The 16,827-nt window shown below is 42.4% G+C and overlaps 1 protein-coding gene across 2 annotated transcripts in view; it reads left to right on the forward strand.

Moving 5' to 3' along the window:
- The window catches only part of LOC143034487 (heparan sulfate glucosamine 3-O-sulfotransferase 6-like), a 180,202-nt gene that overhangs the window by 94,865 nt on the left and 68,510 nt on the right, over positions 1-16,827 (forward strand). For both annotated transcript variants that reach the window (XM_076200601.1, XM_076200600.1), the window contains exon 5: positions 11,588-11,795. In XM_076200601.1, coding sequence (XP_076056716.1) covers positions 11,588-11,795 — 208 coding nt within the window. The remainder of the gene's footprint in view (positions 1-11,587; positions 11,796-16,827) is intronic.

A 16,827-nucleotide genomic window follows, 5' to 3' on the forward strand; every position in this document is an offset into this window, starting at 1 on the left:
TATTTTTTCACTTTTTTCTGTGTGAATGAAATTATACATATATATATATATATATATATATATATACACACACACATATATATATATGTATATATATCTGTGTGTGTGTGTGTGTGTGTGTGTGTGTGTGTGTGTGTGTGTGTGTGTGTGTGTGTGTGTGTGTGTGTGTGTGTGTGTGTGTGTGTGTGTGTGTGTGTGTGTGTGTGTGTGTGTGTGTGTGTGTGTACATATATACATTAAAGGTGTTGCTTAATTTTTCGATATTTTCCCCCTTCTCTTCCTGGCGTCTTTGTTACCAAGGGGGCGCCACGGAAATTATTGAAAACGCCTGGCGGCAACCAAGATGGTAGACACCCGGTACACAAGGGGTTGGCTTCTGTTTCCATAACCTTATGCCTTATGCGATGCTGTCGCTCATCGTCCTCGAGTTGGTAAAATATTAAATAGATAATGATAAAATAATAGAATAGAATAATGAAATAATAAAATAATAATAAGTAATAATAATAATAATAGTAATAGATAATAATAATAATATAATAATAATAGATAAAATAATAATAAAATAAGAAATAATTATACCTGAATAAGATTGTATGGCGTCCGTCAACTCCCATGACCTTCCGGAGGGTGGATCCCTTCTGGACGTCCCTCCGGGTCCCAGAGGGTCCGAAAACATCCAGACAGAGACTCAGTACCCTAGACCTACTCCTGGCCGTGATTCATTCCTCTCATAAACCAGAGTTCACCTAGATTCTTCCTCTGCCTCGTAACTATACATCAAACGAAATAGCAACGTCTTCACATTTTTGGGGGTGCGGGGGCGTGGGGGGGGTAATACGTTTCAAAACTAGCCGCCGTATGCATAAACAAAAATCGCGGATTCCGAAACCATGCACCGTCGCAAAAAACGACCTTATTCCGTGTGTGCATACGATCCAGAGTTGCTGCCACAGTTTGCGCTTTCGTGCTGCTTCGCATTTTCGTTGAAGCAGATGGACCAATGTTTTCCCATTTTTCTTTTTTCATTTTTTTCTTCTTCGCGAGTTGACAGCGGAACATGACCGTGTACGAGGCTGTTTAATAGCATTTATTAATGACAGTTACTAATAGCTGTGTACGAAGCGGCAGAACAGGCTAATAAATTAAATCTATTGATCGCGATGCGCGAAAGTAGAGCAAATGAATCATAAATCAAATGAAGAAAACTTTGGATTTAGTGACAACAGATTAACTAAGTTCAGAGTACGATATTCTTTCATACCAAACCACGAGGGAAACTCAAAACTGACCCAATACTGACTCAAAACTCAGCATCGCACTCCCACGCATTGAGAAATTCCTGGTAGAGTAATGCCCTGTCAATTGCGGCAAGCCGCTGGTTTCTTCTTAGGCCGATATTGGGTCGCCTCCCTCCCTGGCCAGGGCTGTCGGGAACCGACGAGACAAAGCACGCATCGGGTCCAGGGAATCGAACTCGAGACCACCTGCTCATGAGTTCCACACGATGTCCACTGGGCTACTGCGCGGTCCTGTGTGGTATACATCGGAACCAAACTAATGTGTCTCGTTTCCATAAGATGTTTGTTTATTCTTGAGGATCACAGTTTGTAGACGTATGAGGATTGTTCACATATAAAAGTCATGTTTGTTCTACTCTGAACAATCTTTTGTGAACAACCACGCCAATTTAGGTTTAAGAGGGAAATATGCAAGAGTTGGTTTACCAACCAATAGAGTTGTTAACGAATGGAATAGACTTAGTAACCATGATATAGTGATCGCTGAAACAACTATTCATTTTAAGAGAAGATTAGGTCATTTTATGGATAGGGATGATAGATGGTAATGGCCATGGAACTGCCTAGTGCAGGCCTTACGGTCTCTTGCACTCTCCTTCATTTTTATCCCCTCCCTCTTTCTGTTCACTTCTGCAATATTCACAACCTTCAATCAAACGAAACGTCACCTTTTCTTCCCCAGATCCAATTTTCTCTTCCTCACAGAAACCCAGGTGTCAAGCCATGCGGATTACAATCTTTACTCTATCTATCTCTTCCCACTTTCTCTATTTTCATATCAGAACCAAAGATGTCACCAGCTGTGCACACGCCAGCAACGATCTTGCAATCTCCCACGTTACCTTTGCTCGCGTCTTCGATTCTCGATCACCTGGTTCAAAGTAAAATATCTTGCAATCTCCCGCGTTGCTTTTGCTTGCGTCCTCAATTCTTGATCATCTGGTTCAAAGTAAAACTTCATTCCTTCACCGAATAAACACCTTTATGCTGTATTCATCTTCTTCCGCCCCCCAAAGACTTGCCCCAAATTCTTCGACCTCCAAACTTCGTCGATGTAATATATTTCTCTCCCACGCTCCTTATTCCCTCTCACTCTCTCTCACTCCCTCTCACTCTCCTTTCCCAGTGCGTTGGTGGCAAAATCGGAAACGTCCTGGTCTCGTATTCGCTTAGTAGTGGGTTCGAAACCCGCATTCCTCTTCAATTCCCATCAGTGACTATTACCTGCCCCAACAGTCCAAGAAATGCGTAGGCAAATGTGACGGCTCCGGCCACAGTTACTCAGCGCCTCCAGGCGTACGCTCCTCACCTTCTCCCTTCTCTGAAAACTCTATTCATAAATAATTCAATATTCTCCACTAGCATTGACTTCCTTCCACATTCAAAAGACTCAGCTAGTGAATAGTTAGTTTGTCTCCCCTCCCGTATTCCTGGCCCTATTTAAGAATTACCTTGCATTCTAGATTCTTTTCTTTCCATCCATCTTTCTTCTAGATCCTATGTACCTAGAATATCTCTAATGGACAACTCGGATCAAAACTTCATTCCTATCACCTTTTCCTCTTATTTCTTATTTCTCTCCCTTCACTATGACCTGGAAGGTTATGGAACAGTGGCACATAAGCATGGAGTGCGTGAGGAAGCAAGCTGGGCAAGGAGGCTTTCGGGGCAGACCTTGGAGCTCTCAAACTTGAGGTTTCTTTGTGTGACAGGTCGTTTTTTAGTTCTTACCAGACCTCAGACACATTCTGCAGACGCGTTTATCATCGTGCGCGGCGAAACAACGTTTTGCAGTTTGTTTGAACGACGAAAACTGCCAACTTCGTCGCCAGTAAGGAATTATGTGCTTTCCACGGCTAAAGATCATTATGCCTAATTGCATTCTAGAATATTCTAGTAGTGGTCATTCACGTGGGAAAGCTTGTGTGTGCTAGTCCCATTATTGTAATCATTCTACCTCTGGGTCATCCCTCAGATGAATGAAATAGGTTGGCAACAGATAACGAGGCTCTTAAAATCACTGAATAAAGTCGTTTGACATCTACTAAGATTGGTTTTCAGTTTGTGGACCTTCTCTGAAGATAACTTTGATTCCAAACAACCCCAGTTAAGGGAACGACTGATCAAAACCCAAGTATTCTTATTCGTATGATATTTATTTTTCCTTTCGACGAAGTTGGTACAGAGCAAGACGGATCCACGATCTTAGAGTCTTTAAGACTGCCACGCGTTCAAACATGTCTTTGTTTAACAGACCTTTGCTTGCTTTGAAACATTCATAACAGAGTGAGAGACAGCGAGCGGCCGTGGAAGCCATTTCGCTGCAGTTCAAGAACGCCTCGACCATACACGACGAAGGAATCGATATCTTGTACTCTGTAAACAACGCGTTGATCGTTATGTACAACTTATGGTATGCTGTTGACCACTGTCCTTGTTCCTTTCTCAATATGAGAATATTCGTCTTGGAAATATCATTTTCTCCTCAAAACAGGATAACAGAGAAACATGAGTTCGGTTTTCTTTGATACTCCACGTCGTGATGTCATGTCGTCAAATATAGAAAATATGTGACGTCATCAATGTTAGTTTCAACTAATCAAGTTTCATGAAAATATATATAATTTTGAATAATTAAGTCTGACTTTAGGACTCACCTTTATGGTATATAGCTGTCAAAGAATTAATCAGTTAACTCTCTCCAAATTTAGGAAGATTAATGACACAATGGAGTTTAGTTAACTGTGCGTGTCATTTTTGCAGCGTGAGGGAGCAACATCAGAAAATACCACTTTGACATTTATGATAAGAGTAAACTTACCAGATAGTTGATTGATAAACTTTTGGAACTAATCATGAACTACGCAACGGTGTGTATACACAGTCGTGGATTGACACTAGCCTTTTCGTAAAAAAAAAACGAGTGTTTTTCTTTATACATTACAGACTGCACAGTGCTATCAGCATACACCCACAAACACAACACATCTGGGTCGGAGGACAAAAACACGATCTTGAAAGTCTCCCCGGGTCTGGCAGATTTACAACTTACCAATGTCATTTAAATGATGCCTCTAATTTTCATAAATGCGAGTTCATTATTAGAATAACCCATTGAATTAACCCTTTGATGTCCCTTCAAGTCTGAGGGCATAGGTGGGCAACCTTTTTAAGTGTGGGTGCCGAAGTCAGACAAAAAATTTTAAACAAATTTTCTCGCTTGCCAACGGAGTCAAAGTATGGGACCCCCTCCCTCCCTCCCTCTCTCCCTGTCTCCCTCCCTCCCTCTCTCCCTTCACCTATGAGGGCCCCAACCTGCAGCGCCGCCCAGCGCATCATGCTGTTACCAGTGGTCATACAAACAAAGTTGGAGATTCATTAGTTATTTTTTGTAATGTGAGCTTTGGGTTTCGCGTGCCGGAAGCCGTTAGTGCGCCAGGTTTCGTACGCGGGCTAAGGGTGCACCCCCTCCCCCGCCCACGTCCCAGGGTCTCTCCCTCAGCTGAATAAAATCACCTGGTGGCGGACACACGTCGTGAGAGGCGCACAAAAAGGGTCTTCCTCTCAGCTGAACAAAATGGCCTGGCGAGGGACAAGATAACGCTTAGACGTCGACTCAGGCACTGGAGGGGTGGGGCGAGGGTAGCTGAGGCGTCTTTTAACTAAGGATGTCCCCAGCCTTGTTATGATATATCCTACTTTAAGAATGATCTTTAGGAATCTCGACAGTCAAGACTGACACTTTCACAGAAACGCACCTTTTGTTCCTTTCTTTTCTTCTTTTCTTTTTTATCACTACCTGCCCCTTGATTTGGACAGTCTGGCCCCGTCTCGAGGCGTTCCCCAGGAAGAGGTGATGAGAATCGGTTCTGTCCTGGGGGACAAAAAAAACATCGAAGAGGTGAAGTCATAGCGGTGGTGAAGGAGAGATGAAGAATATCAGAAAGGAGGGATTGTAGAAGTTTAAAGTATTATTATTGTTATTATTATTATTATTATTATTATTATTATTATTATTATTATTATTATCATTATTATTATCATTATCATTATTATTATTATTATTATTATTATTATTATTATTATTATTATTATTATTATTATTATTATTATTATTATTATTATTATTATTATTATTATTATTATTATTATTATTATTATTATTATTATTATTATTATTATTATTATTATTATCATTTATTTAATTATTTTATTTTTTAACAATGCGTGGGTCTGGTCCGCAGGAGTGTCGTTAAGGTCTTTAAGGTATTGACTCCATGAAATCTATGTTATCAATACCCTATATAGAAACGAATCAATAACAATACTAACAACCCCCCCCAAAAAAAAATGCAAATTGGTTATTAGCATCAGTGAAATTACTTCAGTTTTGATGTCAATAACTACTTCAAATGTATCAGTGAACACTTCTCGAATACGGGACTTTTGTAATGACCAAACTGACAGAAAGTGGCTTGCGAGGCGGGAATCCAACGTCAAAGTACCACAAATCCAAAATATCACGACATTTATGTATTATACAAGAGGACAGGACTCGCTCACAGATTTATGGAACGAATAAGAATAGCCTCATCAAAGCCAAGCCCTAAGACAGTGATCCACCGGAACCGCGATACTATCCACAAGGATAGAAGAGCTGGTAAACTACAGGTCGATAACCTCAGCGGTCCTAGAAGTCCTTCAGGACCTCCAGACAGGGACCCCCAAACCTGAGATTTTCCAGAGGGATAGAATCGCTGTTGAACAGCAGTCCATAACTTTGTGGGTTCTGGGAGTTCTCCAAGGTCTCCAGTTTGCTCCAAAAGACAAAAAAAAAACTTGAATCGGTGAGCCGATGCCAAACGATTCCCTTCACTGATAGAAATCTCCCCTGGAGGCAGAGAAACAGTGTTGCATAAGCAAGGGGTCTATGTATGAAAACATATTCCGAACCTCTGCACTAGGATGTCTGTCCGTGTGAATATCATGCTTGTATACTCCCCTGCATCAATCTCCCACGTATCCATTGCATATTCCAGCCCCTGAAATGTACAGAGGCTTTGCGAATACGTATATGTAAACAAGTTGTCCGCCACGAATCCAGGAGAGGTCGGAACAACGCGCGGGTATTTTTAACATTCTATGCTCGGACACATCCGCACATGTATCCGAAGACAAATGCAGGGTTGTGGAGTCGTGTGCACCCACGAACACACGCGTACATACACGTACACACACGTACACACAAATACACACACGTACATACATGTACACACAGACGTACATACACACACGCAGACGTACACACACACACACACACACGTACATACACGTACACACAGACATACACACACATACACGTAGACACAGACATACACACACACACACGTACATGTATACACGTACACACACACACACACACACACACACACACACACACACACACACACACACACACACACACACACACACACACACACACACACACACACACACACACACACACACACGTACATGTATACACATACACACAGACGTACACACACACACACACACACACACACACACACACACACACACACACACACACACACACACACACACACACACACACACACACACACACACACACACACACACACACACACACACACACACACACACACACACACACACACACATACACACACACACACACACACACACACACACACACACACACACACACACACACACACACACACACACACACACACACACACACACACATACACACACACTTATGTGATATATCCCAAACTGGAACAATTACGTGAATTCAAATCTAAATATGATAATTGGAAATTAAGGATATACACCAAGTTGGAACCATGCATTGCATTAATTTGGAGCTAGGCATGATAATTCGAGAATAAGAGACAGGACCCCATGAGTGTTGATCTTTTCCTGTGTACTAAAAATAGGTAAATGTGAGTACACACACACACACACACACACACACACACACACACACACACACACACACACACACACACACACACACACACACATACTCACACATAGATGCGCGCGCACACACGTAGACACACAGAGAGAGAGAGAGAGAGAGAGAGAGAGAGAGTGAGTGAGTGAGTGAGTGTGTGTGTGTGTGTGTGTGTGTGTGTGTGTGTGTGTGTGTGTGTGTGTGTGTGTGTGTGTGTGTGTAAGGTCACTGCATTCCCCCATACCCCGATCTGTGTATGAACTGTGACTTCTCATCCGGTAAGGAAAGAGCTGCCTTTCACGAGACCACCGGGGCAGCAGCAGCACCGGCGTCAGCAGCAGCACATCCCCAATCACACACACCTCGGCCTTATGCCTCGCTTTCACACGCGAAGTCCCTTATAAATGTTGCATCTGCGGCCGCGCGTGCTGCCCGGAAGGCCGAACCCACGAATACAGACCCCTTTCCGTCCGGCGAACGACTAGCGATTGGATTCATCAAAGGGGCGAGGGAGGACCCTACCCTGAACGACGTCATATTCGACCGAGACCCCCTGTCAGGTCTCACGAACACTTCAGGACTGAAGTTCGACGATTAGGTTTGTTCTGTCTGTCTGCAGGCGATTTTATTCAGCGAGGAGGGAAGACTTACAAATAACTATTTGGCGTCTGCGTTTGTCTTTATTCTGGTCGGCGCCAGGTGATTGACGCCTGGCGTTTTCCTATGCAGAGGCCCTGCTGCAGCCGGCAACGGCGAAGGAACGCCGGCCGATACAAAGCTCAGTTAGGCTTGTCTCACGCCTTATCGACTTTTCGCCGTGTCTATGGACGCTTTCACGCGTGGGGTCGTGACGTGCGAAAGCGTCCATAGACACCCGTAGTTATTTGAAAGCACGACGTCGTGTCGTGGACGGCGCACGGCGAAAAGTCGATACGTGTGAAACGAACCTTACATAGACAAAGATACACGTCCCCCGTGAGATTTAAAGTTTACATCCCGAAATAGGGACAGGACAGTGGACAAAAATAAATGTACACTTATTTCATTCTATACCAGGGGTCGTCATTTTTTCTTTTTTTTCCCCACTGCGGGCCAGATAACTTGGAGAATGACGAGCACTGGCCGCATAACTATTCTGATTAATATTATAGAGTGAATACATAAAAAATTTATTATAACTAACATATTTATTTACCAATACACAAAATACAAAATACGCAAAAAGTAGAGACAAAGCAAATAAGTAAATAAATTAATAAGTAATTTAAAAAATGAATAATTAAATAGAATAAAAAATATTAAGTTTGACATAGATATCTACATTCAGCCTTTTAATACATATCCCGGCTCAACAGTGGAAGGTGTCGTTGTTATGGGCTGCTGTTTACCAACGTTTCTGTCTTCGTGGACAATTTCACTCTCTCTCTCTCTCTCTCTCTCTCTCTCTCTCTCTCTCTCTCTCTCTCTCTATATATATATATATATATATATATATATATATATATATATATATCTCCCTCTATCTATCTATCTATCTATCTATCTCTCTATCTCTCTCTATCTATCTATCTCTCTATCTCTATCTTTCTCTATCTATCTCTCTCTCTCCCTCTCTCTCTCTCTCTCTCTCTCTCTCTCTCTCTCTCTATATATATATATATATATATATATATATATATATATATATATATATATATATATATATATATCCATCTCTCTCTCTCTCTCTCTCTCTCTCTCTCTCTCTCTCTCTCTCTCTCTCTCTCTCTCTCTCTCTCTCTCTCTCTCTCTCAAGAGTGAGAAGAAGCGACTAGAATAAGAGACCATTCCAAGAACCAGGTGGAAGGTGTTAAGGCGTTTTGGACAAGTTAAAAACGGAGAGTAAATAAGCAAAAAAAAAAAAAAAAAAATTAACTTAGCAGAGTAAACAAACACGAGCGAATTTGCCCCAAAAAAATGGGAACGGTTTAATGTACTTTTACAACTCGAGTGCCCTTTTCTTTTTTATATTTACAAGACTGAAGCTGTTTGGATTAGACTCCCCTAAGACCGGTTTTCGAGTCCCTAACCGTGTGATTTCCTCACCAACCTGCCTCCATGCACAGCTGCCAGCGCTGACTATGATACACGGCTTTGGGAAATCATAATTAATCATGGAAATGGAGACATATTCTGTCTACCTCAGGCCTCACTTCGTTCTCCTCAACCCTCTCTCCACACACACGCGCACGCACACGCACACACACACACACACACACACACACACACACACACACACACACACACACACACACACACACACACACACACACACACACACACACACACACACACACACACACACACACACACACACAAAGAGAAAGAGAGAGAGAGAGAGAGAGAGAGAGAGAGAGAGAGAGAGAGAGAGAGAGAGAGAGAGAGAGAGAGAGAGAATTCTCAAAAACACTATCGAATAGTCTAATTCTGTCGAACACGCACTTTCACTCTCATTCTCTCTCATTTTCTCTCTCTCTCTCTTTCTCTTTCTCACGCAAACCCACACCCACGCACACCCAAGGCATACATGAAACTCACATAACGATTTCCTTCCTTCCCCCCACTGTAACTCCAAGATTGAAATTGCATCAGCCCTTCTCCAGCTCCTGACAATTACTGAGTTCATCCTTCCCCCCTTCCCCCTCCCCCCTTCCCTCCCCCCTCCCCACCTTCCCCCTCCAGCTCCGTCTTCTCCGAAGATATCGCCTTGCTTGTCCTTGGTAATTGTCTCATTTATGTGTTTCTCACGAACGTAGCATCGACCCCCCTCGTCCTCTGCAGAAAGTTTATGCAGTCAGTACCTCGGGGGTGGAGGGGGCGGGGGCGGGAGGGGGTGACTTTCGTGACACCTCCTACGGACCAGAGTCACGCAGCATTATTTCACGATTGGAGGCAGATCTCTATTCAATTATTTTTTATCTTCGTTATCATTATTTTTATTTTTATTTGTAAGCGGTTCTTTTCAGCTATCTTTACAAAAAAAAAAAAAAAAACTAAGCCTATGACTCCTTTACGTTGTGGTGTTGCCCCCCCCCCCGAAGGATAGAAACGCTAGTTGTCGGTGACGAAATGGAAATACCAATCTGTGACGTAACGATGACGTAGTTGTCAGGTGACAGCCCACCCTGGAGGAAATTATGTTTACATTTGGTTATGGGATCCATCCCTCATCTTCTCCCTCTCCTTTCCTCACTCAAGATGGTGAGTTGGTTGCGTCCTCTCATCCTGCAGCGTGAACGTCCCCCCCTACCCCCCTTTACCCCTTCCCCACCTTGTTCCGGTGGGAGGACCTTAGCAAAGGTCCTAAGGGCCTTAGTAAGTTCTGTCTCCCACACAGGCCTAGCCTTCCTTCATGCAAGTGCATCCCAGTATGTCAGACTGGATGTGCAAATGGTTTAAGTGTAAAGTTACTAATTTAGGATGTGCATGTAGTACGAGGGTGCTGAGTCGATTGTGTGTGTGTGTGTGTGTGTGTGTGTGTGTGTGTGTGTGTGTGTGTGTGTGTGTGTGTGTGTGTGTGTGCGTGTGTGTGCATACGCGTGTGTTTCTTGTGTTGTAGTAATTAATATAGTTGCGTCCACTTACTTATTATATTGGACGATTTCGTAATTTATTTTGTTAATATGTAAAATTATGTTTCTGTGGTCAACAAACTTAGTGTGTATTGTCTGAATAAAGAATCAGGTAAACCTGACGAGGCGCAAACATACTTACCTCTTACGTCCCAGCACCCATTTCCATGTCTTACGAGACTGCATGCAATATTCCTCCAGTGATAATTAGTCACATCCTTGACTATGCGATGCAGTTTTGGTCTCCGTCCTATAGAATGGATGTTAATTCACTATAATCAGTACAGAGGAGAATGGCCAAAAAGATAGAAGGGCTTACAAATTCACTATACGAAGACAGGCTTAGCACCTTCACTTACACTCCGGTAAGACGAAAAGTGCGGGGTCAAGGGCTTTAAGAAAGGTGAAGCAGGCAAGGTCATCATATTAAGACAACATGGAAGGACTGGGAGTAATGTATTCAAATTGGACAAATTTAGGTTTGAGAAGGAAATAGACAAGAATTGGTTTACCAACAGAGTGGTTAAAGAATGAAATAGACTTAGTAACCACAAGTGTTTGTTTTCAGAGAAGATTAGATAACATTATGGATAGGGATGACAGGTGGTAAGGGTCATGGAACTGCCTAGTGTAGGCTTTATGGTCTATTACAATTTCCCCCCCATTCTTATGTTCTTATGTTCTCTCCACAGCAATCACGGTGTGAGGAGACCTTTCGAAGACCTGGTCTTCGTCAACGCCTCCACAGGTCTAGTCAACGCTGACTGGGGACCCATCTCGGTGGGGCTCTACGCGCGTCATCTGCAGCGCTGGCTGAAGCATTTCCCCAGAGCGCGGCTCCATGTCGTCAGCGGGGAGAACCTGGTGGCGGATCCTGCCCAGGAGCTCGCCAAGGTCCAGGTAAGCCCAGGGCAAAGTGTTCACAACCCAGAAGTCCTCAAGAGTGTCTCTCCTCACTCACCAAACTCACCTTCTCACTTCCCACAAAGTGGGAAGTGAGAAATCCCTGGTAGGGCAAGCCCTGTCAGTTGCCGCAAAAAATATTATTTATTTATATATATATTTATTTATTTATTCATTTATTTGTTTATCTTTTTTTCTTTTTTGCCGATGATTGGGTCGCCTCCCCGCCTGGCCAAGGCTGTCGGAAACCAACGCGACAAAGCCCGCAGCGGGTCCCGGGAATCGAACTCATGACCACTTGCTCATGAGTTCGACACGGTATCCACTGGGCTACCGCGCGGCCTGAATGAAATCACCTGGTCGCAAAGGGAGTAAAGATACATGCAGGGCATTCAAAACTGTCGATCGAGGTAGTCTGCCAAACCTTTAGTTTCCTTAAGGGATTTTCCCTCAGCTGAATAAAATCGCTGGACGGCAGTGAGAGTTAAGATATAAATCGATTAAGATATTCAATGGGTTCGAACGGGGACTCGATTTTTGAACAACTGAAGAAGGATATGTGAACTTGGTCCTCCATTTAATGTTTTCTTTCCTGTTCTGTACCTAGGTCTTCATATGTGATCAAAGCGACTGATATGTTCTTACGTTCTTATATACACTGAAGTCCTACTAACCATGAGGTAGGATTAGTGACTATCTGGGAAAGGGAGTCAGGGTGGAGACCTAAGGCCGGATACTCCACTGGTGGTGGCGTGGAGTCATAGAAAACGATGAAGAACCTTCCTCGAACTTCGAGGAAAAACTCGAAGTCGAGTTCGTGGACGGGTGGTGCGTTGCAGATCCAGGCTCTCCCATTGTGTGTGTGTGTGTTTTTTTTTTGCAGTGAGAAATTAATTTCACTCACTTTTTTTTTCGTCCTTTTCCGTTTCCCGCTTTCTTTGTTTGCCCACGTCCTTGTCCTGATTAAATGTGTTTATTTTTAACTTAGCTCATGTACCTTCATCTTCCCTCCGAACCAATATGATTTCTTTTTCTTCTTCTTTCTTCGTCCACAAAAAACATGTTCCAGAATTAAACACGCTTCTTTCTTCATTCAAGAAAATGTTTTCCAAAATTAAACACGCTTTTCCTACAATCCCACGCCTTACGAAATCCCACACCCAACATATTCTGACTTCTAATCCAAGCCACGTAGCGTGAATGGAAAAAAAAGGACAAACTATTTTTTTCTCTCGCGTGGCCTGTGATCGTCCGGGCGATTTTCCGCGAAGAAGGATGACGTCACTGGAGACTCGTGGGGGCTCATATACTGAGAAGGGCCTCCCACGGGTTGCCAAATGGCGCTGGCGTTCATTCATAATTCCAGGGCGGTTCATACTCTCTTTGGACCGCCACGCGAATGCCCTCCTTTGTTCATTGTTCGTCACTGATTGCTCTGAAACAAGTGGCTATTGAGGGAACGCATGCTGGTACTGCACAGTGTAAAAAAAAAAAAGAGAAAATAAATGACTGAATAAATGAATAAATAAATAAAGGAACAGATGAATTAATTAATGATTATATGAATGAATGAATAAACAGACAATTACTTGAATGAATAAATTAACCAATAATAAGTAGTAAATCATAAGTAATAGATAGTAATAGTAAATGATAGATGATAAGCAATGAATAATAGATAATTAATTGTAAATGATGAATAATAATGAATCATGGATAATGGCTCTTGAGTGATTTTTAGATACTGGGAATAGAATTGGATTACTTTGAAGTATTCTAGAATGCTTACAGTCCATATACGCTTAATGAAGCTTTTTCAGGTTTGTTGGCATTGTTTTAGACTAGTTCACCAGCGCTTCTATCCTTGTGGACAATCTCGCAACGCTGTCTGACGATTTTCTATTTTCTATATTTTCTATATTGTTTTTTTTTTTTTTTTTTTGGGGGGGGGGGGGGGGTTGAAGTGTGTCAATTACCCTCTTTTTGTCCCTTGGTTCTCGTAAGGCGAAGTGACTAGGAATTGGAGTGGAACATGCATGGCCGTCTCGCTTCGGTCACACAAATCCTCTCTCGCCTTTCCACCTCACAATGGGGTTTTCACTGTTTGAGTCTTATGCAGTCAGCATTTTAGGAACTTGAATGACACCCCTACGATCCAGAGTCACGCACCATTCTTTTAGGATTGGAGGCTAATCTTCACTTAAAGAAAATACTGATCACGTTCAACTTCTTGAATCTATTCTCTCTAGTAGGTCCTCCATGAAGTCTTCTTATGCTGTGGTTCCATTTCTTCGGCACGATGTCCTTGGTCTAAGGTGAGGCAGAAGTTCCTTAGTCACGTACCATTTGACGAAATTAGATAACAAATAGAAAATAGCCACGTTCCATTTGGCGAGATTAGATAATAAATAGAAAATATTTCAACACCAACGCCTATTCTAAATAATGCTTGATTAACACTTTCTTTGTGTTATTGTCTTCTCTTTTCTCTCTTTCTTACTCAGTGAAGGGAAGAGACCTCCACTGCCCTTTTATTTTGTTCTTTATCCACTGTTTCTTGTCTTGATTAGGATCAAAAACCATTTGCACAAGAAGTCTGCAGATCAGGACGTCAGATGTGATAGGGGGAGAGGAGAGAAAGAAATGGTTGTGATGGGTTTGACATCTAAACTTGACATATACCTTCGAATACCGACATCTAGAGGACAGGAACGTTGTATGGAGTTTGTATCTTACCACTTGGTCTTGATGCCATTATAAGAAATGTATATCTTTTTCACGAAATTGACGTAATATCATGATTAACGTTGACTCCCTTAAAGGTTTAGGACGATGTCTCTAGACAGCCGATAGATGTCCTCTAATGCGGACTTTATAGTCCTTACGTTCAGGTCACCCTCCAACACGTTCAGGTCACCCTCCAACACGTTCAGGTCACCCTCCAACACAAGACCGGCCCTGATTCAAATACAGCAAGCTCCAGATAGTGACCTTACACCAAAGAGGGTCCATGCAGCCGTGACCATCTCACACGAACACAGCATAGGACAGAGATTCTCAAACTTTCTTCAACCAAGGATCCCTTTTTATGACAGAAGCTAAACTAAAGACCCCATCATATAGCTGGCTGACACAAAAGGGGACATACACAAACACAAAATAACAATTAACTATGAAAATATAATTACATAAATGATCAATACACAGAGATAACAGAAATCATTGTGTTCTTTACCCGAGTGTGGGGTGATCTAATAGAGGTGCTCAAGTGGATCAAAGGCTTTGACAAGGGCGATGCAAACAAGGTCATCATATTAAAACAACAGGGCAGGACTCGCAGTAATGGATTTAAACTGGACAGATTTAGATTTAAGAAGGAAATAGGCAAGAATTGGTTGACTAATAGGGTGGTCAACGAATGGAATAGACTTAATAACCATGTAGTGAGCGCTGAAACTATCAGTTGTTTTAAGAAACGGTTAGACAACTTTATGGATGGGGATGACAGGTGGTGATGGATATGGAGCTGCCTAGTGCAGGCCTTATCTCTTGCAGTCTCCTTTCTTATGTTCTTATGTTCTTGCACTCCTGTCGGCCGCTGTATATTCGTACGCTGCCGGTGGTCAGTGTTGCCAAATGGCTCTCACGGACCCCCTGCCAAAGTGTCACGGACCCCGATTTGAAAACCCATGGCAAGGGCAACTAAAGTACCGCTTCCCCAAGAGGTCACAGATCTACCCAGGAGCTGGTGTTGACTACCGCGCGGACGCGTGTGTCTTTCGTGAGGCTATACTGTAGACTTCGCTTACTTAAGTTCCTGGACACTTAAATAAGGTTTGGGTCAGCGTTCACAGGTGTCTGGCGAATAACAAGACTACGATGAGTTTGCCACCGCTGGGTTTTTGAGTTTGACAAAAGGTTGTGGAAAGGATTTGAGTGTGTAGGCTATTCAGGGTTTTATCTCAAAATAAATGGAGAAATAAGACCCAATATAATGTCCATTCTCACTCACATGTGTACGCGGTACTTTCCAGTTATTCCACAGATTCGCAAAAAAACACGTGGACGTCCGTCTTCAGCAAGATATCTGGTTTCAGATAATGAAGGGCTGAACACCAACGCATTTCATGTAATTGATTACAGAAACTGCCAAGACGTGTTTCATTACAGATTCTGCCAGTCACCCAGCGTCTGCTGCTTACTCTCTTAAAAGCTGATAACTATACTTTGCTCAGATCCCACTTAAGTGTATACATTGAAAAAGGACAAGTTTAATGCAAAATAAAAGGATGTCGCCAACGGAATGTTGACATATGACGCAGACTTTGGAAGATCTTAAGGTGCACCGGTCACACCAACACGACTCAAGTGAGTTCGTTTGAGTAGAAACGACTTCGGTTACAATCTGTCATTTTTCGGATCTCCAAATGTCAAATTACCATTGCGTCATATGTTGAGAAATTGAGCGACAAACTAAGAGAAGTTAAACCTATAAGAATATTAGGCACATTGTTTAATTGTAGACTTAGGGAAGTCTAGACTGTAAGCGAAGTCGTTTTGCAGCTTTCCAAATTCACAACATTTGACGAGAATCGTGAATGAGTGATGGGGTGGGCTGCGTGTCCAAAATTATAGTGAAACGAGAATTGTTTGTATGTATGCAAAGTGAACTAATAAGATGTAGTGCATTGTGCAATCATAAGAATATATTCAAAGTTATAATAAACTTATGGCCAGGCAGCGAACCAGACTGGTTGCATAGAGGCAGTAGATCATGTAGATATTTTCACGATTTAATTTTTTCTTGAGGGGAACTGATATCAGATTGGGGAACCATTTTGTGATGGTCAAAATCAATGTGAAAATAAATACAGCAGTCAATTATACTTCAATTTAACATCACTTGACATGTTGACCGAGATACGAAAGGGGGGACATCACAAGGGTAATAAAGTTATTGGATTTGTTGCCTTCTCACCAATGACCAAAAGGAATTTAATATTACAAGAATATCTGGGAATAAAGGTAG

This window comes from Oratosquilla oratoria, chromosome 17 (assembly GCF_046742065.1).
Source record: "Oratosquilla oratoria isolate Oo_2021 chromosome 17, ASM4674206v1, whole genome shotgun sequence".
Lineage (NCBI taxonomy): Eukaryota > Metazoa > Arthropoda > Malacostraca > Stomatopoda > Squillidae > Oratosquilla > Oratosquilla oratoria.